The sequence below is a fragment of the Hypanus sabinus genome, chromosome 11 (assembly GCF_030144855.1).
Source record: "Hypanus sabinus isolate sHypSab1 chromosome 11, sHypSab1.hap1, whole genome shotgun sequence".
Lineage (NCBI taxonomy): Eukaryota > Metazoa > Chordata > Chondrichthyes > Myliobatiformes > Dasyatidae > Hypanus > Hypanus sabinus.
Window position 1 is genome coordinate 97,220,404 of NC_082716.1, and position 26,875 is coordinate 97,247,278.

At 40.7% G+C, this 26,875-nt stretch overlaps 1 protein-coding gene across 1 annotated transcript in view; it reads right to left on the reverse strand.

Annotated features, from left to right (window-relative positions):
• The window catches only part of LOC132402214 (probable voltage-dependent R-type calcium channel subunit alpha-1E), a 600,800-nt gene that overhangs the window by 9,337 nt on the left and 564,588 nt on the right, over positions 1-26,875 (reverse strand). The window contains exons 44-47 of the mRNA XM_059984957.1: positions 20,983-21,088; positions 1,920-2,024; positions 968-1,136; positions 181-344 (exon numbers count right to left, since the gene is read on the reverse strand). Of these exons, the coding sequence (XP_059840940.1) occupies positions 181-344; positions 968-1,136; positions 1,920-2,024; positions 20,983-21,088 (544 nt within the window). The remainder of the gene's footprint in view (positions 1-180; positions 345-967; positions 1,137-1,919; positions 2,025-20,982; positions 21,089-26,875) is intronic.

The window sequence follows — 26,875 nt, forward strand, 5'->3', positions numbered from 1 at the left end:
TCAACCTGAAATGTTGACCGTTCCTTTCCCCCCAGAGAAGCTGCTCAGCCAGATAAGATACTCCAGCAGACTGACTGTCACTACATATTTGGTGACAACGAACATTGGCTCTTCCATTGTGGTATCAAACCCTCCATCAGTGAGAGATCAGTGGGCAGGAGTAAAATCCTGGGAACCTACCTGCTCCTGTACACTGTGTGAATATCCTGGGCTTGGTGATCGAGACATCCTCTGGTCCTGGCATGGGTGCTGTGAGTGCTGAGCACGCTCCTCCGAGTTGCAGAGAGACCTCTCGGGTGAGAGGAGGTGCTTCCTCTCCTTGGAACGGCCTCTCTCATGGCTGCCTGTGTAGGGAGTACCCAGAACTCAGAGCTCAGCCTTGCTGAGGATTCTTCACAAATAAAACTCAGCTGGGGCTTAAGTACAGTGACAAAGAGTTAGGTGACCAGAAACTTAGACAGCAATGTATTGTAAAGCCCAGACAAACTATGGTAACACTATATTCTGCATTCTGTTTTTCACTTTGGATGTACTGATGTTCTGAAATGATCTGTATGGATGGCAAGCAAAATAGAGTTTGTCATTGTGACAATAATAAATCAATACTTATTCTAATGCTTAGAGAAGGCAAATGGCCAGGGAGGTTGCGTGTAATGTAATGGAATCAGATGTACTTTTGGTCAAACAGCGGTGGAGGGGAGAGAAACAGATCTGGTGTTTCAGATGAGGTCGTTCATGTTCACAAAATATCTTTATTTTCCTTCACTGTGAAACTTGACTCCAGCATTTCATGCTGGTTGACTGTCCCAGAACAGTTGGACGGGTGGAGTTCACATGAGTTTAGAAGTGTGGCATAGTTACAGATTAACCTACAAGGTCGCCCATGTTTATTGTTTGAAGTCTGTGAGATGTAATTGAGACTCAGTGCTTCCTTACCCACCCAGTGGGAATAAGTGCAAAATCCTACCTGCATTTGAAGACCTGACGGATGACCTCAGATGTCGACGGCTCCATTTTTGGTAAAGGTCCTCTGGACCAGCTCTCTCCAAAGAGTACTCATTGAGCCAGGTGCTGTTTGTGTGGTTGGCAGTAAATGTGGAGAATGAACGCTTCATGGGGCTTGGATCTTCAGTGGACTGTCATCACAAGAACAACAAACATCTAACTCTTTAGCCAGCTAAGCCATGTATTAAGGCATACATATTAACAACAGTCATTTTAATTTCAACACTTTCACAACCTGGCTCTTTGCTCTTGCATTTACATTATTTAAAACTGGAGAGCTTCTCCAGCTGGAATGTCTGGTGGTGTGGTGGCAGGTGGGTAACTGAAATGTACCTCCAGAGGAGGCAGGCAACATTACTTGACATTTGGGCAGGTATTTGGATAGGAAAGGTGAATGTGGACAACTGGGATTAGTGTAGTGGGCATTATGATAGCGTGGAGGATGTGGGCTGAAAGGGTCCTTTCCTCTCTCATAAGTTTCTATGATTCTCTGCAATTTAATCATCTTCTCGAATGGGGTCCTTTTAAATCCAAATTGGATATCACTACGTTACTGACCTAAATTCTATCATTTTCCAGCTTCCTTAAAATCTCATAAGATGACATGTTGCAGATTGATTCACGTACATTGAGGTCAAACAAGAATGTAAATTCATCTGGGATAAATTTTTTCACAGCCAACGGCTTTGACACTGAACAGCTAAGACAGAGAGAAGATTTAAATTTATGAATAGTTTCTGTAGATGGAATAGGGACATATGTTTTCCCCAAATTATAGATACAATCATCCATCAATTTAACAGCAAAATAGATTGCAGAGAGTGGTTTGTAGTAATTTCCAGGTAGCACAGAAAGAAATGGAGAACAAAAACACAAATATATTGATTTTGGATAGGGAGGAAACCAGCATTTACCTCGGACTCGGTTTCTAGTCGGGGCATGGACACTGCCCGGCCCTGGTTTTCAATGGGGAGATAGTGACCATAATGAGGGTATTCTACTTTTACTTTCTTTAGTTCCTGTATATTACAAACCAAAACAAAACAATGAATATTGCTGAATATCTGATAAACAGGCAAATTTTAAACACTTAAAAATGTGTGCAGACCAAGCATTACATCCATAAACAAAATTGGCAACAATTTTCAGTTATTCTGTTCACATTTCCATTGGAAACCCTGTGTTTAATGTGAAAGCAACACACACACAAAATGCAGGAGGAACTTGGCAGGTCAGGCAGCATCTTTGGGGAAGAGTACAGTTGAAGTTCTGGGCTGAAACCCTTCAGCAGAACGGAAGATTAAAACTTCTTCAGAGTAGGCATCTCTAGAAGAGACTTCACGGTGCAGGAATACAATCCACACATTCTGTATGTGTTGCTTGGATTTCTGGCATCTGCAGATTTTCTCTTGTTTGTATAATGTATAATGTAAGCATGTCCTTCACCATTCTAGACTCATGATCCATAACAGTATACTTAATGTTCTTTGAAAACCTATGGCTGCCATTCCTTTCACTCTAAACTGGAATTTCTATACTACCATGATGGCACCCTCGGGGTGGAGGAGCAACACCTTGTTCTACTCCACCTTAGAAACACCTTAAGATCTTATGGTCTTAAGGTTATAGGTGAAGTTAGATGAGAGGGAAAGGTAAAGCACTGGAGAGGAAGGAATCTGATAGCAGAGTTGAGCATGGGAGAAAGGGAAGGAGGAAGGCACCAGGGGAAGGTGATAGGTAGGTGAGAAGAGGTAAGAGGCCAGAGTGTGGAATAGAAGAAGGGAGGGGGAGGGATTTTTTTTACCAGTAGGGGAAATTGATATTCATGCCACTGGGTTGGAGGCTACTCAGACAGAATATAAGGTGTTGCTCCTCCACCCTGAGGGTGCCTGGTGGCACAAGAGGAGGTCATGGACTGACGTGTCGGAACGGGAATGGGAATTAAAATGTTTGGCCATCAGGACGTTCCACTTCTGGCAGATGGAGCGGAGGTGCTCGATGAAGCAGTCCCCCAATTTACGACGGGTCTCACCAATGTGGAGGAGGCCGCATCAGGACACAATAGACGACCCCATTAGATTCACTGGGTAAATGTTGCCTCAATTGGAAGGACTATATGGGGCCCTGAATGGGCCCCCACGTTCCACTTTCCTTAAGGATTGTTCCCTGCAAGTTTTTCGTGTCCATTTGTCCCTCGCCACTAATCTCCCTCCCAGCACTTAACTCCCGCAAGTGGCCAAAGTGCTACACCTGCCCATTCGCCTCCTCTCTCAACTCCATTCAGGGTGATTATGCAGAAAGTTTGAAGTTAATAACTCATCAGGGCTGACTGATAAGTTTGTGCCTATGGTAGAAGGAGATGAGTTATTAACTTCAAACTTTCTGCATAATCACTCCAAGAGCTGACCTGCATGTGCATGTAACGAGAGCTGTATAATTCATCTCCTTCTACCCTAGACCATGAACTTATCAATTACCTCTGCTGTGGACACTTTCTGGAGTTTCAAGATCCGTATCTCCACGACTGCTGGACTAAGTGTGTAAATGTAGGAGGGGACTATGTTGAAAAATAAATGTGCTAGGTTTTCTAAAATTGACTCCTCCTACCTTAGGCCAAAAACTTATCAATCCGCTTGTACACAAATCTGTTATTCTGCTCATGTTTCCATCAACTCCCCCCAGACAGTCCACCACTCACCTGCACACAAGGGGAAATTTGTAGTGGCCAATTAACCCATCAACCCACACAACTTTGACATCCAGCGGAAACCCATGTAGTCAGAGGGAGAACGTGCAAACTCCATACAAACAGCAGTTAAGGCCAGAAGTGACCCTGAGTCTCTAGCTTGGTGAGCAGCAACTCTTATTAGCAACATCACTGTACTACCCAGCACTGGAACAATGTCACAAAGTAACCAGCATTCACAATTAAATGTTCCAGGATACGATAATACTTTAAAAAGGAGTGGACAAAACAGAAATTGAGGAAGCCCTGGAAAAAAATATTGTGATAACGTTGGCAGAGAGGAGGGGTCCTATTTCAGGAAATCAAGGCATGAAATTAACTGGGGTAGAGCTAAGAAACTGGCGGGAGTTGTTAATAGGCACCCAAACTGTTATGGCAATGGTGAGCTTGGTTTACTGTAAATCAGGAAATCAGACAACCATTTGCAATGGAGAATACAATTATCACGAAGGGCTAAAGACAGACTGACTCGGCAAGCCAAACATGCAGTAATTGTTTGGAGAATGACATTTTAAAAATGTTTTTATTTAGAAGTAAAAAGCAGAATGGGCCATTCCGCCCCTTTGAGCACACAACCCAGCAACCCCCAACAACCCTAATTTAACCCTAACAATCATGGGACAATTTACAATGACTAATTAACCTATCTGGTACGTCTTTGGACTGTGGGAGGAAACTGGAGCATCTAGAGAAAACCCAGGCATTTCTTACAGAGAACACCAGGACTGAACTCCAAATTTTGACGCTCCAAGCTGTACAGCGCTAACTGCTTATTCTTAGAGCAATGGAATAAAACTAGCTTTCCTCCAATCCTCCAGCACCTGTGGTTAAGTATGTTTTAAATACCCAACTTGCCTCAAGACAGCAAGCATCTCTTCCTCTGTAATCCAAATACAGTCCATCTACAGACTCTGCGTCCATCTCCAGAGAAAATATAGATGCAGAAACAAAACATTTAAGACTTCCCCCATCTCTTTCAGCTCCATTCTGATCTACTAGAGGACCAGTTTTGTCCCTTGCAATTCTTTTGCTTTCAACATATCTGTAGAATCCCTCAGGATTCCAACAAAAGAGTCAACTGAAAATGAATTAAAGTTACTGGATGATGCCACAACCGTCTCCATGCTGTACATCATGAACTGGAGGGCAAACAGGTGTCGATGCCAACCTCTTGGTTGGAAAGCATGTTGGACCAAGGAAGGACCATGCTGCTCAGAGAAATCATGAAAGTGATGAAAACAGTGGTCTGACTACAACAGTTTTTGTAGGCAACATATCTGAGAAATCTTCTGATATGTTAGTCAGGCAGTTACTTGGAAAACACGGCTTAGTTTAGCTTAAGTAAAGTTGCAAGCATTTGCTTTTGTGCGTATAGCTAACCAGAATCTACTCTGTGTGCATTAAGGTTGACCAAAGGAAGACCAAAAAGGAAGGAGTCGATGGAGAGGATACCAGAAGTTTCTTCAGATATATAAAGTGGAAAAGACAGGCAAGAATCAGACTGCTGGAATATGATGCTGGAGAGGTAGTAATGGAGAATGAGGAAATGGCAGATGAATTTAAGAAGTATTTTGCATCAGTCTTCACTGTGGAGGACATGGGGGAGAAGTGAGTGAAGTTGCCATTACTAGGGAGAAAGTATTGAGAAACTGAAAGGTCTGAAGGCATGTAAGTCATCTGTGCCAGATGGTCTATACCCTAGGGTTCTTGAGGTGGCTAATTCCCTAAAGGTTAAATTTGCAGGTTGGGTTGGTGGTGAGGAAGGCAAATGCAATGCTAGCATTTAGTACAAGAGGATTAGAATATCAAAGCAAGGATGTAATGCTAAGACTTTATAAGGCACCAGTACTTTGGAGTACTATGAGCATTTTGGGGCCCCTTATATAAGAAAGGATGTGCTTACATTGGAGAGGGTTCAAAGGAGTTTAAGAGGCTTATTATATGAAGAGCATTTGATGACTGTGGGCCTGCACTTACTGGAATTAAGAAGAATGAGAAAGGATCTCACTGAAATCTAATGAACTTTGAAAGGCCTTGATAGAGTGGATGTCAAGAGGATGTTTTCTCCAGTGGGAGAGGCCAGTGGACACAGCCTCAGAAAAGAGGGATGTCCATTTAGAAAGGAGGTGAGGAGGAATTTCTTAGCCAGAGAGTGGTGAATCTGTGGAATTCCAGAGATGGCTGTGAAGGACAAGCCATTGGGTATACTTAAGGCAGAGGTTGATGGATTCTTAACTAATCAGGGCAGGAAGAAGGATGGAGACTGGGGCACAGAGGGAAATGGATCAGCAATAAAGAAACGCCAGAGCGGATTCAATGGATCAAGCAACGTAATTCTGCTCCTATTTCTTATGGTCTTCTTTCAGACTCCTGTCTTTTCCTTTGAATTACTTCAATGTTTTGAAGTTACGAAACACAACAACACCAAGATTGGGGATGTAGTGGAAAGTGAGGAAGATGGGAAAAATGGATTGAAAAATAGCAGATGGAATTTAATTCAGACAAGTGTGATGTGTTACACTTTGGTAGGACCAGCTGGTAGGTCTTTCATGGTGACTGGTTGGGCACTGAGGAGTGTGGTGGAAGAGAAGCATCTGGGGATATAGATCCAGAATTTCTTGATAGTAGCACCACTGGTTGATATATTCATAAAGAAAGCCTTTGGCTCATGAAAGGCCATGAGTACAGGAGTTGGGATGTTAAGTTTACATTGCATGAGAGGCTGCTCACCCTCTCAGTTACGAATGCTGTGAACTAGATCTGAGATGTTCTTGACTCTGGCACCTGGGAGACAACATACCATCCAGGAATCTCATTCTTTTTCACAGAACCCACTGTTCATTCCTCTAACCAGTGAATCGTCTCTTTTGCCCCTTTCAATTCTGAGCCACATAACCAGACTCAGTGCCAGAGAGCTGACTGCTGTGGCTTTCCTCTTGAAGTTCATACCCCTCAAAAGTATCTGAAGTGGTCGCGAGGAGCAGCCACAGGTGTTCTCTTCACTGGCTGCCTATCGTCTTTACCCCTCTCAGTCACTCAGTTACCTGTGTCCTGCACTTGAGGTGTAACTATCTCCCTTTATTGCCTGTCAGTAAACCTATGTGCAGTTCATACAACTCTAGCTCTAATTCCTATACATGTTCTGCAAGAAGCTGTAGCTGAATGCACTTCTTGTAGTTCCTGTCATCAGGGAGACTGGAGGTCTCCCTGTCTTCCCACAGCCCACAAGAGGAGCATTCTACTGTCCTGTTTGGCATTCCCACTGTTCTAACTGTGAAATAAGTAAAAAACAAAGAAAAAAAATTACCTGAAATCTACCCACAGCCTTCTCTTCTCACTGAAGCCTGTGTAATGCTCTGTAAAGTTTCACTGCTAATGTAATGGCCTCTCTGTAATGTTTCACTGCCTATGTAATGGTTTCTCTGTAGTAGCAGTGTTTGAGTTATGACTAGAGATAACGGGGGCTTTGGAATGTGCCCCATCCAGTGAGGGGCATGTTGTTTCTTCTTGGGTGTCTGAGAGAAGGTATTCACGGTCTATTGTCGGTGAGAGATGAAGAGAGAAGACGCAAGTGGAGAGAGTTGGTAGATCGCAGGACGGAGTGGACCTTGAGCGAGGGTCTGGGAGTTGATGACGCTCGGAGGAGGTATATGGGGAACGAATGGATAGACAACCGTGAGCTCCAACGTGCACGTTAGACTGTTTCATTAAAATGGGCCCTTCTTCTTTTTAATTTCTTCACTAACCCTATAGTCAGATTAAGAATTACAAAGCTCAATTGTTTAATTGCATACGGTGTACTGTCTGATATTTAGTGGTACTGATTTGCAACCAGGCAACACATCACACAGCATCCACACAAACGAGATTTCTCAGTTTGGCTGGGCAAGAGGCTGGCTTCCCCAAGACAAACGCATGCTGGCTGAACCTGAGGGTTAACACCTGTATGAGACAAAGCCTGAACTTTCCATTCTAAACCTGTCCCACTCACATAGTCGCCACTCCACTTAAACACAACTTGTTATTATTGGCTCTTGCTAAGTGCTTACATAATCCCTGATTGGAGGCGTGCAGAATGTCTTGCCTGTCTGTGCTCGCTTTTTAAAATCTTACTTTCTCTGTGTACAATCCAATGGCTTCCAGCGATCTGTGGTGTGCAGAATGCCCTGAATGACCCTGCTTTTTGCTTCTCAGAGAAGTTTATCCACACTCTCCTCATAGCACATTCCCTCTAATCCTGGCAGCATTCTGGTAAACCTCTTCTGCACCCTCTCCAAAGCCTCCAAATCATTCCTGTACTGGGGTAAATAGGACTGAATGCAATACTCTAGGTACAGTCTAACTGGAGTTTTATAGAACTGCAACATCACTTCTTGGCTCTTAAATGCAATGCTCAACTAATAAAGGAGTATTTAAGGAAGTAAGTGAGGGGATTACTGGGCTTTTACAGGCTCCTTTGTGTCCTCACTAGCAACAGGAGGGGTGCCGAAACACTGGAAAATCGCAAATATTGTGCCTTGGTTCAAGAAAGGAAATGCAGTCAGCTCACGTCAGTGGTAAGTAAGCTGTTAGAGAGGATACTGAGGATAGGATTCGTGTGCATTTGGAAAGGCATGGGCTGCATAAGGACAATTATCATGACATTATGCAGGCCAGGATATGCCTTATAAACTTTCTGAGGCAACAAATGTACCGTAGATTCCGGACTACAGAGCGCACCTGATTAAAAGCCGCACGCTCTAATTTTAGAAAGAAAATCAATTTTGTACTTGTACAGGCCGCACCGGATTTTAAGCCGCAGGTGTTCCACGTTGTAATATGAGATATTTACACAGAAAGATATTACACGTGACGATTTTTTAACTTTTAATTAAATCCGTATGGTAACATAAACAAATACATATTGCAAATGCTTTTTTTGGAACAGTGCCTGTAACACAGCTACTTTTAAATATACATACGTATCGGTAACACACAAATTACGTTGCGTATACTTTTTTACTGAACAGTGCACGAACAACATTCCAATATCTCCTAACGACTGGTAAAAAAAATATATACTGCAGCCTACCAGGAAAAGTTATTGATCGCCTTCTTCATCTTCCTCCTGCGCACTAAAACCATCAAAGTCCTTCAGTGTCTGAATTGAACAATCTCAGGATCTCGTCACTCACTTCAGTCTCTTCGTTGTCGCTCTCACTTGAGCGCATGCGGTCCTCTTCATCACGCAGCAGTCCAGCCTTTCGAAACCCGTTGGTGATGGTGGATGTTGTGACACGGCTCCACGCATTTAGGATCCACTGGCAGACTTGAGTTAAAGATGCTCTTCGCATGCGTCCTGTTTTGGTAAAGGATTTCTCGCTGCTCGTCATCCAAGCCTCCCACTCAACGCGCAGTGCCACTTTAAATGCCCGGTTCATGCTGATGTCCAGTGGCTGCAAATACTTCGTGGTGCCCCCAGGAATCACAGCTGGAATTGAGTTTGTACTCTTGATGGCAGCTTTCACTGAACTTTCATTGTCAGCCGCTTAAAAATCACCATCAGTGGAAGCTTTAGTCCGGATGCTGTGCAGCTCAGAACACAAGTAAAATGCGTTCTCTCATGGCCACTTGTTTTCAGTGTGATGGACGAGTCACCTTTTTTATTAACAGTCCGAGTGAGAGGCAGGTCAAACGTCAAAGGTACTTCATCCACATTTATGATATCATCTGGCCCGATGGAATTCTCCGCTATCTTTGTTTGAGTGAATGTGCGGAAGTTAGCAAGTTGTTCCTCATGGTCGGGAGGGAGCTGCTGACACAGAGGCGTGCGTACCCTGACGGACAGGCCTTTTCGTCTCATAAATCTAAAACACCACGATGGCCCACCTCTAAAATCTTCGATTTTCATTTTGGTGGCGAATGCTTTAGCCTTCAGTCTGATCTGCACGGTGGAAACACCGCGACCGCCTGCTCTCTGTGTGTTAACCCAGTCTTCAAGAAAGTTTTCAAGTTCGGGCCATCTGCTATGATTACCTCTGAAAGCTTTTGTCGTCTTTTTGCATTGACTCAATTCTTCATGCTGGCGTCTCCATCGTCTCACCATCGATTCATTTATGCCAAGATTATGTGCAGCAGCTCGATTTCCTTCTTCAACCGCCAGATTGATTGCCTTTAACTTAAAAGCTGCATCATATGCTTTTCTTCGAGTGTTTTCCATGTTGATGAGGGTGAGTACAAATGACTGATTTACAATAATTTAATTGTGAAAGTGTGCTTGATTTATCGTACAATTTCATTGGACCTCTGTGAACTACTCATCAATTTTATTGGTCTACTGTTACGAGGCAAAATGTTTTTGGCGGCATGAAAAAAAAACATGCATTAGCCGCACCGTAGTATAGGCCACAGTGTTGCCGCAGTGTTCAAAGCGTGGGAAAAAAGTAGCGGCTTATAGTCCGGAATTTACGGTACTTAATGAGGGTAAGGTAGTGGATGTTACCTGCCTGGATGTTAGTAAGGCATGTTATAAGGATGTTTATGGTAGGTTGATTCAGAAGATAAATATGCTTAGGATCTAGGGTGAAATGCAAGTTTAGATTCAGAACTGGTTTGCCTATAGAAGATGAAAGGTAAAGGCTGACACCCTGTTATTCTGACTGGAGGTCTGTGGCAAGTGGTTTTTCACAAGGATCAATGCTGGGACCTCTATTTGTGACATATATCACTAATTTGGATGAAAATGTAAATGGATGGATTAACAAGTAAGCAGATGACACCAAAATTGGTGGAACTGTGGTCAATGTGAAGGACTATGAAAGAATACAGCAGGCAAGGATAGATATGGTTAGAGAAGTGGAAGATGAAATTTAATCTGCACAGGTGTGTGGTGTTGTACTTTGGGAAGACAAATTAAAGAAGAAAGTATGCATTTAATGATAGGCCCCTTAACAGCTTTGAAGTAGGGAGGGATCTTGGGTTCCAGGTCCATAGTTCTTTGAAAGTGGCTAGACAAGTGGTTAAGGTGGCAAAGAAGGTATATGGGAAGCATGCCTTCATTGGCAGGCATGTTGAGTATAAGAATAAGGAAGTTTAGCTGCAGCTATACAAAACTTTAGTCAGACCCCACTTGAACTATTCTAAGCAGTTCTGATTGCCCCATTATGGGAAAATGTAGAGACTGAAGGTGAGAGGGGGTTCAGAAGAGGGACGTCACGTGATGACGTAGGATCGAGACGCTGGAACTCAGCCCTCCCGTAAAAAAGTTAATAAATTAATGTTTAAGTGAAGAAAAGTCAATCAATACTTTTTTAAGGTTACTCATAAACTACTCTGGATTGTTTTAAGCTATGCCTCATAAACAGAGGATGAAGAAAACTACTTCCGCGAAGACCGCTCAAGTTGGAACAGAATCAAGGCCTACTTCTACCGAAGAACCGCGGACTCAGGTACAACACACCACCAGTGAAACAGAAAAGGAGGCCGCGGCAGCATCGGCCATTTCTAAAGGAAAAGATCAACGAGAACTGCGCAAGCGTAAAGGAACGAGCATGCGCAAACGAGTGCAACCAGAACTACAAAACCCAGCAACGACTGAAACCGACAGTGAAAGTGAGTCTGAGAGAGAGTCGGACTCTCTGGAAAAATCAGACGAAGATGGAGAAGAAGAAGAAGATGAAAGTTCCTCTGAAAACACAAAAAAGACTTTGAGGCAAATAATGCATAAATTAGAAAAATTAAATGCATTAAAAGTAATTAAAGAAAAAATAACAAAAATGGAGGCTATGTTTGATAAAATGACAAAGAAACAGGAAAAAATGGAAAAGAAAATTACAGATTTGGAAGTCAAAGTGGAAGAAATGGATGGAAGAATGAAGAAGATGGAAGATGATAATGATGCCTGGACATCAGAAAGAAAACAACTCGTGGGAAAAATTGATAAGCTCGAAAATTTTAGTAGACGCAACAATATTAGAATTGTTGGACTTAAAGAAGGTACCGAAGGAGCAGACCCAATAAATTTTTTTCAAAAATGGATACCTGAAAAATTGGAAATGGGAGAAGAAATTTCAATTGAGATTGAAAGGGTGCACAGAGCCTTAAGACCAAGATCTCAAGATGATCAAAATCCGCGATCAATTCTGATAAGATGTTTAAGATACCAGGATAAAGAAAAGATTTTGAAGGCAGCTGCCCAAGGTGCTAAAAGAAGAAAAGGTCCATTGATGATAGCAGAGAAACCAGTTCTTTTTTATCCTGATATAAGTTATAACCTTTTGAAGAGAAAGAAAGAATTCAACCCAGCTAAAAATGTTTTATGAAAAAAGGTTATAAGTTTTTAATGCGTCACCCAGCAACACTGATAATTTTTTTGGAGGAGGGAAAAAGATTTTTTTCTGATTATCGAGAAGCGGAGGTGTTCACACAAAAACTCCCATCTCTTCGCTAATTAAACGTAGAGACTTTTAAATGTAATGGTTAAAGATGACGACAGAGATAGTGAATGGAACTGATGGACATTTAAGGATGATATAAGGGAGAAAAGTAAAATTTTAGAAATAATAACTGAGAATAGTATGTTTTTTTTATATATGTACTTTTTATGTTGCGGGGGGGCTGGGGAGCTTTGAATCGGTTACTACGGGATTCACGTGTGTAATCATGGCGATTGCCATGACCCGTACAATAGAGGGGGGTAATGTTGTGTTTTTTTTCTTTCACAACATTAGTAGGGGGGTATTTTGTTTTTTTCTTTACTTTCTATTTTTCTTCTATTCTTTTGCCTGGATGATTGGTGGGGACACACATAGCAACATGGAGACTTCTAAAAAGATTTCCCAGGACACAATGAAAGTTGAAAGATTAGATATTATTATAGATTGGAGTAACATAATTAAAAATAATGACTAATCTATTGAATTTTTTGTTTTAATGTTAATGGGCTTAATGGACCAATAAAAAGAAAAAGAATTTTAACATATATTAAAAAAATGAAAATAGATATAGCTTTCTTACAAGAAACTCATTTAACGGATATAGAACATCAGAAATTAAAAAGAGATTGGGTTGGAAATGTTATTGTAGCTTCATTTAACTCAAAGGCGAGAGGAGTTGCAATTTTGGTTAATAAAAATTTACCAATTAAAATACAAAATGTATTAACTGATTCGGCAGGAAGATATTTAATTATACATTGTCAAATTTTTTCAGAACTATGGACTCTTATGAATATTTATGCACCAAATGAAAATGATGTAAAATTTATACAGGAGGTTTTTTTGAATTTGGCTAACGCACATGATAAAATATTAATAGGTGGAGATTTTAATTTTTGTTTAGATCCAGTTTTAGATAGATCAACAAAGGCTATTACAAAATCAAAAGTAGCAAAATTAACTCTATCATTGATGAAAGATTTAAATTTAATTGATATATGGAGAAGAATCAATCCAAAAGAAAGGGATTATTCATTCTATTCAAATAGACATAAAACATACTCTAGGATAGATTTTTTCCTATTATCAATATAGATACTCAAGATAGAGTGAAAAATGTGGAATATAAAGCAAGAATATTGTCTGATCACTCTCCTTTAATAATGACAATGACAATGATAGATAAAGAGGAATCAATTTATAGATGGAGATTTAATTCAATTCTATTAAAACGTCGATTTTTGTGATTTTATGAAAAAGCAGATTCAGTTCTTTTTAGATACAAATTTACATTCAGTTGATGATAAATTTATATTATGGGAAGCAATGAAAGCATATTTGAGAGGCCAGATAATAAGTTATACTTCTAAAATTAAGAAGGAATATATGATAGAAATAGATCAATTGGAAAAAGAGATTATAAAATTAGAAAAAGAATCTCAAAGAAATATGACAGAAGAAAAACAAAGACAACTTATTAATAAGAAGTTAAAATATAATACACTCCAGACATATCGAACAGAAAAAGTAATTATGAGAACTAAACAGAGATATTATGAACTAGGTGAAAGATCACATAAAGTTCTTGCATGGCAGTTAAAAACAAATCAGATTTCCAAAGCAATAAATGCAATTCAAACAAAAGTGAATGAAATTACTTATAAGCCTCTAGAAATTAATGAGGCTTTTAAGAATTTTTATTCTGAGTTGTATAAATCAGAATCAAAGAATGATGATGTTAAGATAGAATAATTTTTATCACAAATAACTCTTCCAAAATTAAATACAGAAGAACAAAAGGGATTAGATACGCCTTTTACATTGAAGGAAGTTGAGGAAGCTTTGGGATCACTTCAAAGTAATAAATCTCCAGGAGAAGATGGTTTTCCACCTGAATTTTATAAAAAGTTTAAAGATTTATTAATTCCTCCTTTTATGGAGTTAATATATCAAGCGGAAAGAACGCATAAACTTCCAGAATCTTTTTCAACAGCTATTTTAATAGTATTGCCAAAAAAAGATAGAGACCTTTTAAAACCAGCATCATATAGACCTATTTCTTTATTAAACACCGATTATAAAATAATAGCAAAAATCTTATCTAATAGATTATCTAAATGCTTACCAAAATTAGTGCATATGGATCAAACAGGATTTATCAAAAATAGACAATCGGCAGATAATGTAACCCGGTTATTTAGTATAATCCATTTAGCGCAAAAGAGGGAGGAAATGAGTGTGGCAGTTGCTTTAGATGCAGAAAAAGCATTTGATAGATTGGAATGGGATTTTTTATTTAAGGTATTGGAAAAATATGGATTAGGAACATCATTTATAAAATGGATTAAAACCTTAAATACTAATCCCAAAGCTAAAGTAGTGACAAATGGTCAAATTTCAACATCATTTCAGTTAACAAGATCAACTAGGCAAGGTTGCCCATCATCACCTGCTTTGTTTGTGTTGGCAATAGAACCACTAGCTGAATTAATTAGAATGGATCCAGATATTAAGGGTTTCAGAGTTAATCAGGAAGAATACAAGATTAACTTATTTGCTGATGATGTTCTACTTTATTTAACAGATCCACTACATTCACTACGCAAATTATCCTATAGATTAGAAGAATATGGGAAAATATCGGGTTATAAAATAAATTGGGATAAAAGTGAAATTTTACCTCTTACTAAAGGAGATTATAATCAATGTCGATTAATAACTCAATTTAGATGGCCAGCAAATGGTATAAAATATTTAGGTATAAGAGTTGATAATGACATAAAAAACTTATACAAATTAAATTATTTACCACTTTTGAAAAAAATTCAGGAAGATCTTGATAAATGGATGGCATTACCAATAACATTAGTAGGTAGAGTAAATACTATAAAAATGAATATATTCCCTAGACTACAATACTTATTTCAATCATTACCAATACAATTACCCCAGAAGTTTTTTCAAGAGTTAAACAAATATGTGAGGAAATTTCTCTGGAAAGGTAAGATGTCAAGAATATCGTTGGAAAAATTGACATGGAAATTTGATCTAGGAGGATTACAACTTCCAAATTTTAAGAATTATTATAAAGCAAATCAACTTAGATTTATTGCATCTTTTTTCAAGAAAGATAAACCGGCATGGGTTAGAATAGAACTAGATAAAATAGGAGAAAACGTACCAGAAGATTTTATATACAAATGGGAATCTAAATGGATACGGGAAAAGAAAGAATCTCCTATATTAAAACATTTGATTGATTTATGGAATAAGATAAATGTTGATGATGATGATATTGTTTTGAAGGAGGTATATTAATGTCATTTGATCAATTAAAGAATAAATATAAAGTATCAAATAATACTTTATTTTGTTACTTTCAATTAAGGGCTTATTTAAGAGAAAAATTAGGTCAAACAATGTTATTGCCGAAACCTAATGAAATAGAAATTTTAATTCAAACGGAAATATTAAAAAATTTGTATCTTGTATGTATAATTTGATTCAAAAACAGGCAATTAAACAAGGAGTTCATAAGTCAAGACAAAAATGGGAAAGTGATTTGAATATTAAAATTGAAGAAACAAATTGGTCAAGACTATGTCTTGATAGCATGACAAATACAATAAATGTTCGGTTAAGATTAGTGCAGTATAATTTTCTACATCAATTATATATTACACCACAAAAAATAAATAAATTAAATCCAAACTTATCGGATCAGTGTTTCCGATGTAACCAGGAAACTGGTACTTTTTTACATTCTACATGGTCTTGTTCTAAAATTCAACCTTTTTGGACAAATTTAAGACTTTTACTGGAACAAATTACAGGAACACAATTTCCTCATAATCCAATATTACTCTTATTAGGTGATATTGAAGGGATAAAACCAAAACTCAAACTAAATAAATACCAGAAAGAATTTATAAAAATTGCACTGGCAGTAGCCAAAAAAGCTATTGCAGTTACTTGGAAATCGGATACATATTTAAGTATAGATTCTTGGAAGAAAGAAATTTATGGTTGTATTCCATTAGAAAAAATTACGTATAATTTAAGAGATAAATATGAAACATTTCTGAAAATTTGGAGCCCTTATTTACAAAAGACAGGATTAAATCTATAAATGTTCTGAAGATGAAACAATTGGTTATTTGGGGAAAGAAATAAATATACATATTAAAGTTATTACGAATTCCATGGAGCATGTGGAGATCTTCCAACAACCAGGCATTCTTTCTTTCTTTCTTTCTTTCTTTTTTTTCTATAGGGCAGTTAGGGGGGAGGGGATAAGGGGAGGGGGGAAGGGTTATATACATTGTTTTTCCATACTTCATTTTGTAACTACTTAAAAATGCAATAAAAAAAAGTTAAAAAAAAGAGATATATCAGGATGCTGTCTGGATTAGATGGTATGGCCTATAAGGTAAGGCTAGACAATCTTGTGTTGTTCTCTAGTGTCACTGTAGAGAGGCTGAGGGGAGACCACAAAACCTTAAGATCATGGCTAATCCATTTTTCCTCAACACCAATCTCCTGCCTTCCCCCCCCCCCCCCACTATCCCTTCATGCCTTGACCTAATCAAGAATCTATCATCCTCTGCATTAAACATACTGTACATAAAAACTTAGGCTCCACAGCTGCCTGTGGCAATGAATTCCAGATTCACCACTCTTTGGCTAAAGAAATTCCTCCTCATCTCTGTTCTAAAAGGACACCCCTCTATTTTGAGGCTGTGTCCTCTGGTCTTAGACACTTACACCATAGGAAACATCCTTTCTACACCCACTCTATCAAGGCCTTTCACCATTCGATAGGTTTCAGTTAGGTCACCCCTCATTCTTCTAGATTCTGATTAATAGACCTGATAGAAGGTTTTATAATTATGAGTGACATACAGTAGATAGAGTAGACAGTCAGAATCTTTACCCCTGGAAGGTGATGCGAGGGGCATGTTTTTAATGCAGAGAGTGAGAGGTACCTGGAATAGGTTACCGGGGGTAGTAGAGGAAGGAGGCAGTCTTGTGGAGTTTAAGAGGCTTTTAGATATGAAGATGAAGGTTGTTGGATTTGTGATTAGTTAGAAGGTTGTTGTAAGTTAAAACAGGTCATTAACAGAAAGCAGTAGTGGGCTGAGTAGTGGCAGATGGAGTTTAAATTGGAAAGTGTGAAGTGATTTAGATTGAAAAGTCAAATTTGAAGGTTGTATAGAGGGTTTAATGGCAGAATTCTTAGTAGTGTGGAGGAACAGAGGGATCTTGTGGTCCATGTCCATAGATCCCTCAAAGTTGCCGAGCAAATTGAAAGGGTAGTTGAAAAAGCGCATGGTGTGCTAGCCTTCATTAGTCAAGGGATTAATGTTGCAGCTCTATAAAACCCTAGTTAGAGCACACTTGAATTACTATGTACAGTTCTGGTCACCTCATTATAGGAAGGAAATAGAAGCTCTAGAGAGGGCGTAGAGTAGATTTACCAGGATGTTGCCTGGATTAGAGAGAATTTTTTATGAGGATAGGTTGAGTGAACTAAGGCTTTTCTCTTTGGGGCAAAGGAAGATGAGAGGTGACTTGATAGAGGAGTACAAAATGATGAGCTATTGATTAAGTAGATAGCCAGAGACTTTTTACCAGGGCAGATGTGGCTAATATGAGTAGGCCTAGTTTAAGGTGATTTGAGGAAAGTATAGGGGGATATCAGAAGTAAGTTTTACAAGTGACTCTGTGGAATGCCCTGCCAAGGGTGGTGGTAGAAGCAGATATATAAGGGACATTTAAAAAGCTTTCTATAGTTACATGGTTGATAGAAAAATGGAGGGCAATGTAATCAGGAAGGTTTAGATTCATCTTCAAATAGGTTAAAAGGTCATCACATCATTGTGGGCTGAAGGGCCTTTGCTTTGCTGTAGTGTTACATGTTCTAAGTGTTACAGATTGGTTAGTTTGTACAAATCTTGTTTATCTGTACATGGCTGTTCAATTTGACATTACCCTACAATCAATAAATCCATTACTAAGCTTAATGTGCCACGCTGATCTCTACGTAACATTAACCTTCGCTTGACTGTTTATCAATTTATATCGCATAGTCTGTAGAGGTCATTTTATTTATTTTATACCTAGCCTGGTTATCTGTACAAACGTTGCTAATGCAAGCAGGATTTGGTCATGTTGACTCAACATGCTTAAACCCTAATCTTCGCTATGTGTCAGTCACTGTTCATAGAGTCATAAAACACTTCTTTACACCAATCTGAAACACTTAGAACACATAACACTACAGCACAGAAACAGGCCCTTTGACCCATCTAGCCTGTTCCAAACCATTACCCTGACTAGGCCTATCGAGCTGCACCCAGACCACAGTCAACCATACCCCTCCTGTCCATGTAATGGTCCAAATTACTCTTGAATGTTGAAATCGACCACTTGCGCTGGAAGCTCATTCCAAGCTTTCCCCACCATTTGAGTGAAGAAATTCCCTCTCGTGTTCCTCTTAAATAATTCACCTTTCACTCTTAATCCATGACCTTCAGTTGCAGTCTCACCCAACCTCAGAGGAAAAAATTCTCCTTGCATTTACCTCCGATGATTACTGGCTCATGGACCTCTGATTTCCCTCTCCTGAAGTCTACAATAAGTTCCTTGGTCTTGTTGACATTGAGTGAGAGATTGTTGTTATTACACCACTCAGCCAAATTTTCAATCTCCCTCCTGTATGCTGGTTCATCACCCCCTTTGATACAGCCCACAACAGCGGGGTCATCAGCAAACTTGTGTATGGTGTTGGAGATGTACTTAGCCACACAATCATAGATGTAAAGTGAGTAGAGCGGGGGCTAACTACACATCCCTGCAATGCTCCTGTGCTAATAAAGATTGTGGAGGAGATGATTTTGCCGATCTGAACTGACTGGGGTCTACAAGTGAAGAAATCCAGGATCCAATTACATAGTGGTTATTGAAGCCCAGGTCTTGGAGTTTACCAATTAGTTTTGAGGGGATGAGGGTGCTAATGCCAAGCTGTAATCAATAAAGAGCATCCTGATGTGTGCATCTTTGCTGTCCAGATATTCCAAAGTTGTGTGAAGAGCCAATGCAATAGCAACTGCTGTTGGCCTGTTGCATCGGGAGGTGAATTGAGCAGATCCAAGTCACTCCAATTCAGACAGGAGCTGATATGCTTCAACACCAGCCTCTCAAAACACTTAATAAAAACTGTGGATGTAAGTGCCACTGTGTGATAGTCATTTGGACAGGTTACTGCACTATTGTTGGGCACCGGTACAACTGAAGCCTGCTTGAAGGAGGTGGGTACGACACACTGCTAAAGCGAGAAGTTGAAGATATCCGTAAATACACTAGCCGGTTGGGTGGCACAGGTCTTCAGTACTCAGCCAGGTAATCCATCTGGACAAGATGCTTTCCTTGGATTCGCTCTCTTCAAGGTAGTCCGCAAGTCATCTTCAGATACTAAGACCAAAGGATCCTGGGAGACATGAGGGTGCATGATGGCTCCTCCCTGTTCTGGTGCTCAAAGCGAGCATAGAAGGCATTGAACTGATCTGGAAGTGAAGCTCTGCTGTCCCCTATCTCACAAGATTTAACTTTGTAGGAGATGATAGCATTCAAACCCTGCCACAGCTGTCGAGCATCCTTTGTCTATTCCAGAATCTCCACTTTGATGAAAGATGGCTTTCTGGAGATCATACCGGCACCTCTTGTAGCATTCTTGATCTCCAGACTTGAATGCCTCTGATCTGGCTCTTAGAAAATTCCAGATTTCATTGTTCTTCCAGGGCTTCTGATTGGGGAAAGCCCTGAACAATTTTTGTGGGGACACAACTCATCCACAGCTGTTTTAATGAAGTTTGTAATGACGCTGGTGTGGCCATTCAGATCCTCAAATGAGTGTGTGAACACTGCCCAGTCCACTGACTTGAGGCAATCCTGTAACCATTCCTCATTCTCCCGTGACCACCTCTTGATCTCTGATATCTGGAGCCTTGCTCTTCAGGCTCTGTCTGTTTGCAGGAGGTAGGAGGACAGCCGAGTAATCCAACTTGCCCAAATGCAGTCTCGGGAAGGAATGATAGACATTCCTTATCGTAGTGTAGCAGTGGTCTAGTGTGTTGGGGCCCGTAGTGCAAAAGGTTACATGCTGTAGATAATTGGGTAATCTTCTACATATTATGGAATAAAGTACCAACACTTTATTCTATCTTTCCCTTTCAGTCATGTCTGGCAACATTCTCATAACTTTTCTCTGCATTCTTTTAATCTTATTTATATCTTTCCTGTAGGCAGGTGACCAAAACTGAACACAATACTCCAAATTAGGCCTCACCAGCAACTTATGCAATTTCAAATAACATCTTATCTTCTGTACTCAATACATTGATTTATGAAGGCCAATATGCCAAAAGCTTTCTTTACAACTCTGTTTACCTGTGACACCACTTACAAGGAATTTTGGACCTGTATTCTTAGATCCCTCTGTTCTACCACACTCCTTAGTACCCTACTGCTCACAGTGTAAGTCCGACCCTGGTTTTGTCATCCCAAAGTGCAACACCTCACACTTGTCTACATTAAATTTCATCTGCCATTTTTCAGCCCATCTCCTTACATTCTGCTGATTTGTGCATACCCAGCCAGTCATGAACAATCTGTTACCTGATCTTGAGCCATTCTTGTTTCAACCAATAATTTTATACAGTACCCATAATGTTTTTAGGTCTCTGGCAGATATCCTAGGACCCATTACCTTCCCTCTTGCCATGTTTACTCTGATCTGTCTGGTGGTTGAATTCCTACCTTTGGCCGTTGGTTGTGGATTTCTTCTCCTTGGCTTGATGTTCTGCCTTGCTGGAACATGACTGGGGGTAAAGGTACCAAAGGGGCAAATTCACTTCTGCTATCCCTGTGAAGGGGAAAAAATGGAGGAAAGTCAGACAGAAGGTACATTTCCACTGCTCCATGACTGGTCAGAGCTCAAAGCATTTTTTAACTTCTGAGGCTAAGTCCACACTACACCGGATAAATCCGTGACCAAAGCTTTTTCTCTTTGTGTTTTCCCTCCGTTCACACTAAAACGGCATTCTCGTCCCCTGAAACCAGAGCTTTTCAGAAACGCTCTCCAAAGTGTGTATTTTTGAAAAAGCCGCTTGGGCAGATCAGTGTGGATGGGGTAACCCGAGAAATCTGAAAACAGATGGTGACGCCAGCGCGCCATTTCATTGTTTTCTTGAACGCAACCTAACAATTTCAGAACAGACGGCAACGAGACTGAAGCCAGAAAAGTTAGAAATATACTCACCAAATACTTTGACCCATAACTTACTGAATAAATAAGTATACTCACTTTGCCCTGTTTTCTGTCCTTGCTTGTATGAAGGTGGTTTACCTATTTATGCAAGTACTTCTCTGATAATAGATGTGTAACAGTCTAATGTAACGTCGTATGGAAATATGAGATAATACTGATACAGACATGTTTTACACATTTAACAAGGTGCTTTATTAATGCAACAGAGTTAGTCAGTTTTTCAATGTTCATCGTCAGCCAGGTCATACAGTTCATGAACTCCCTGTCGGTTGCCTCCATACACTTCAGTATTTGTTTTTTTTTACTTTTAAGTCCTCCTGCGTGAGAGCCAACAGATGCCCATTGTTTAATTTTTTCTAGTCTGTAACTGAACAAACACACACCGTCTTTCACAGCAAGATTTGACACCAAACATGTCGCTTGTTTCTGGTAAATGTGTCCTGCGCATGCGCAGTAGGAGGAGGTTTGCCGAAATCTCCATTTCAATGTGGACAGAGATATTTTAAAAAATGCATAGTGTGGATGCCTATTGTTTTTATGCGAAACCAGCCGTTTTCAAAATTATCCGGTCTAGTGTGAATGTAGCCTGGATGTTAGCTACTGCAGTAGTCAGGAAGCACTGCCCATTCAATAGTCTCCTCTCACCAACAACGTGATAATGATCAGACAATGGCTTAGGCAGTGTTAGGTGAGGGATGAGATTTGGCCAGAATTTATTCACCTCCAAGTTTGGCCCTGAGATTGTTGATATTAGAGGGTAAGGGTAGTCATGGCTTACAGTTGAGGTTCCCAACCTCGGCTCTATGGACCCCTTGGTAATGGTAGGGGCCCGTGGTATAAAAAAGGTTGGAAATCCCTGAAAATCTGGCACCTTGACATTCACTGAACTCCCTCAGAAATACACTTGAGCATCTGCCTACATTATAAGTTCAAACACGGCAGAGAATTTGACCACAGGATCTCTGACCCACTGGGGGGAAAGCACTGTAGTACATTATGAGGGAAGTGCTGAGGTGGAACTGAAACTTCTCATGTTGAGAAGTACATAAACTGCCAAAGGGCACTGTCCCTCACAATGACTGGAGATCTAGCTGCAGCAACTCTCCAGTGAGAAAGGTTCCACCATCTAGAGGCATTGATTTTACTCACACACCTGTACAGAAATGGTGGACTAAAGGGGTGAGGGGGAAGCCCTAACATAGCAACAAGAAAAGCAACAGGAATAGGCCACTAGTTTACTCAATATAATCATAACTAATCTATCTTGGCATCAACTCTTCTGTGTCAGTTGTCCAGAACCCTCAATTCCTCAATCTTTCAAATATTTATCTATCGTTACCTTAAATATAAGACCATTAAACATTAGGCTATTCTACCCCTTCTCCTACCTTCTCTCTGTAATCTTTGATGCCCTGATTAATTAAGAACCTATCAGCTTCTGCTATTAACATTCTCAACAATTTGGTGTCTAGAGCTCTCCATGCCAATGAGTTCCACAGAATCACTGTGCTCTGGTGAAAGATATTCCTGCTCAACTCTGTTCCTAAAGGATGTCCTTATATTCTGAGTCTGTGCCCTCTGGTCCTAGACTCCTCCGCTATAGGAAACATCCTCTCCATGTCCACTTGATCTAGACCTTTCGGTATACAATAGACTTCATGGAGATCTCCCCTCATTCTTCTAAACTCCATCAAGTAAGCGCAAAGCCATCAAATGCACCTCATGTGTTAACCCTTTTATTCTCAGGGTCATTGTCCCAAACCTCCTCTGGACCTTCTCCATTGCCAGTATCTTCTTTCTTAGATAAGGGGCTGAAAATTGCTCACTATATTCCAAGTGCATTCTGACCAACTTCTCATAGAGCCTCAGCATTAATCCTTGTTTTTTTTACCTCTCAAAATGAATTCTAACATTGCATTTGCCTTCCTTATCACCAACTCAACTTGCACGTTAACCTTTAGTGAATCCTGTACAAGGTCTTCCCAAGTCCCTTTGCACCTTAATTCTTAATATTCTTCCTGTTTGGATAGTAGTCTGTGCATAAATTTCTCCTACTAAAGTGCATGACCATACACTATACAGTTATGTACTTTGCACACACTCCCTACACAGTATTCCATCTGTACTCTTTACTCATTCTTCTACTATGTCCAAGACCTTCTGCAGACTCCCCGTTTCCTCAACATTACCTGCTCCTCCACCTATCTTTGTATTGTCTGCAAATCTAGCCATAAAGCCCTCAATTCCGTCAACCAGATCATTGAAACATAACGTGAATAGATTCGGTCCCAGCACCAACTCCATGGAACACCATTAATCACTGGCAGGCAACCAGGTAAGCCCCCCTTTATTCCCGCTCTTTGCCTCCTGCCAGTCAGCCAACCTTCTCTCCAGGATATTATCTTTCCATAATACCATGGGCTCTTATCTTGTTAAGCACCCTTGCACTGCTTTTTGTGAAATGCCTTCTAAGAATCCAAGTAAACCACATTCACTGATTTCCTTTGTCTATCGTGCCTGTTATTTCCTCAAGGAATTCCAGGTGAGATTTCACCTGAAGGAAATGATACCACCTTCTGCCTATTATATTATGTGCCTCCAGTTCCCTGAAACCTCATCTTTAATAATCTCTGGGATGCTACGGTAGCATAGCGTGATGCTATTCCAGGTTGGGGCTTTGGAGTTCAGAGTTCAATCTTGCTGTCCTAGAAACATAGAAAACCCACAGCACAATACAGGCCCTTTGGCCCACAATGCTGTACCAAACATATACCTACTTTAGAAATTACTTAGGGTTACCCATAGCCCTCTGTTTTTTTAAGCTGCATGTACTTATCCTGGAGTCTCTTAAAAGACCCGATTGTATCCAACTCCAACACTGTTGCAGGCAGCCCATTCCACACAATCACCCCTCTCTGCGTAAAAAACTTACCACTGACATCCCCTTTGTACCTACTTCCAAGCAACTTAAAACTGTGTCCTCAGGAAGGAGGTTTCATGAAATGTGTGGGTTTCCTCAGTTTCCTCCCACTTCCAAAAACACACCAGTTAGTATGTTAACTAGCCATTATAAATTGCCCTGTGACTAGGCTAGGGTTAAATTGGGATTGCTGGTGGCATGGCTTTAAGGACCAGAAAGGACTATTCTGCACTATACCTGAATTGAATTGACTTCATTTCTTACATCCTTCACATACATGAGGTGTAAAAATCTTTACATTATATCTCCATTTAAATGTGCAATCATAGTAATTTATAATAAATAGAACAGTCAATGTAATATAGAAATACACTCAAATCAGTGTGAGTTCATCAGTCTGATGGCCTGGTGGAAGAAGCTGTCCTGGACCTGTTGGTCCTGGCTTTTATGCTGTGGTACCATTTCCCTGATGGTAGCAGCTGGGATAGATTGTGGTTGGGATGGTTTGGGTCCTCAGCTGTCCTGAATCATGACTACACAACTGTAGTTGTAGTTCACAACTACAGATGTGCTGGGCTGTCTGCACCACTCTCTGCAGAATCCTGCGATTAAGGGAGGCACAGTTCCATTACTAGACAGTGACACAGCCAGTCAAGATGCTCCCAATTGTGCCCCTGTAGAAAGTTGTTAGGATTTGGGGGCCCATACCAAACTTCAACTGTCTGAGGTGAAAGAGCTGCTGTTGTGCCTTTTTTATCACACAGCTGGTGTGTACAGACCACGTGAGCTCTTCAGCGATATGGATGCTGAGGAACTTAAAACTGTTTACCCTCTCAACCCCAGATCCATTGATGTGTCAATAAGGGTTAGCTCATCTTCTTTGCTCCTGTAATCCACAACCAGTTCCTTTGTTTTTGCTGCATTGAGGGAGAGGTTGTTTTCTTGACACCTCTGTGTCAAGAGAGATGACTTCTTCCCTATAGGCCACCTTGTTATTGTTTGAGATTAGGCCAATCAATGTAGTGTCGTTGGCAAATTTAATCGGCAGGTTTGAGCTGTGGATGGCGATACAGTCGTGGGTATACAGGGAGTAAAGAAGGGGACAGTACACAGCCCTAATGGGCTCCTGTATTGAGAGTCAGAGGATTGGAGGTGAGGGAGCCCACTCTTACAATCTGCTGGCGATCTGACAGGAAGTCCAGGATCCAGCTGCACAAGGCAGGGCCAAGACCTCTACATAAATAGACAGACAAATAAATAAATAACTCCAATATCTACCCAACCATTGAAGTCAGGGGTAACTGCTCTAGAATAGCCTGACTTTTGGCTCCCTCCCTTCTTATGGAGTAGAATAACATTTAAGATTTTCCAGTCCTCCATAAGCATTCATGAATTTAGTAATTCTTGAAAGATCACACACAAAATGCTGGAGGAACTCAGCAGGCCTGGCAGCATCTATGGAAAAAAGTACAGTCGACGTTTTGGGCCAAAACCCTTCAGCGGGATTGGAGAAATAAAGCCGAGAAGTAGTTTTAAAAGGTGGGGGGAGGGGAGAGAGAAACACAAGGTGATAGGTGAAACCTAGAGGAGGGTGGGAATAAAGTAAAGAGCTGTGAAGTTGATTGGTGAAAGAGAGAAGGCTGTGGAAGAAAGCAAAAGGGCGGGGGGAGGAGCCCCAGAGGGAGGTGATGAGCAGGCAAGGAGATAAGATGAGAGAGAAAAAAGGGGATGGGAAATTGTGAAGGGGGAGGTGGGGGGCATTACAGGAAGCTTGAGAAATGGATGTTCATGCCATCAGGTTTGGAGGCTACCCAAATGGAATAAGGTGGTGTTCTTCCAACCTAAGTGTGGCCTCACCATGATAGTGGAGGAGGCCATGGATGGACATATCAGAATGGGAAGTGAAATTAAAATGGGTGGTCACTGGGAGATCCTGCTTGTTCTGGCAGATGGAGCGTAGATGCTCGGCAAAGCAGTCTCCCAATCTACGTTGGGTCTCACCGATATATAGGAGGCCACATTGGGAGCAGCAAATACAGTAAATGACCCCAACTGACTCACAGGTGAAGTGTTGCTTCAGCTGGAAGGACTGTTTAGGGCCCTGAATGGTAGTGAGGGAGGAGGTGTTGGGCAGGTGTAGCACTTGTTCTGCTTGCAAGTGCCAGTAGGGGGATAGGTGGAGAGGGATGAATGGACAAAGTAGTAGTCACATAGGGAGTGATCCGTGAGGAAAGCAGAAAGTGGTGGTGGGGAGGGAGAAAGATGTGCTTGGTGGTGGGATCCTGTTCGAGGTGGCAGAAGTTTCGGAGAAATATGTGCTGGATGCAGAGGCTGGTGGGGTGGTGGGTGTGGACACCCTGGGAGGGTGGCGAGAGGACGGGGTAAAAGCATACGTGTGTGAAATGTAAGAGGTTGGAGGAACAATGCCTTATATTCTGTTTGGGTAGCTTCCAATCTGATGG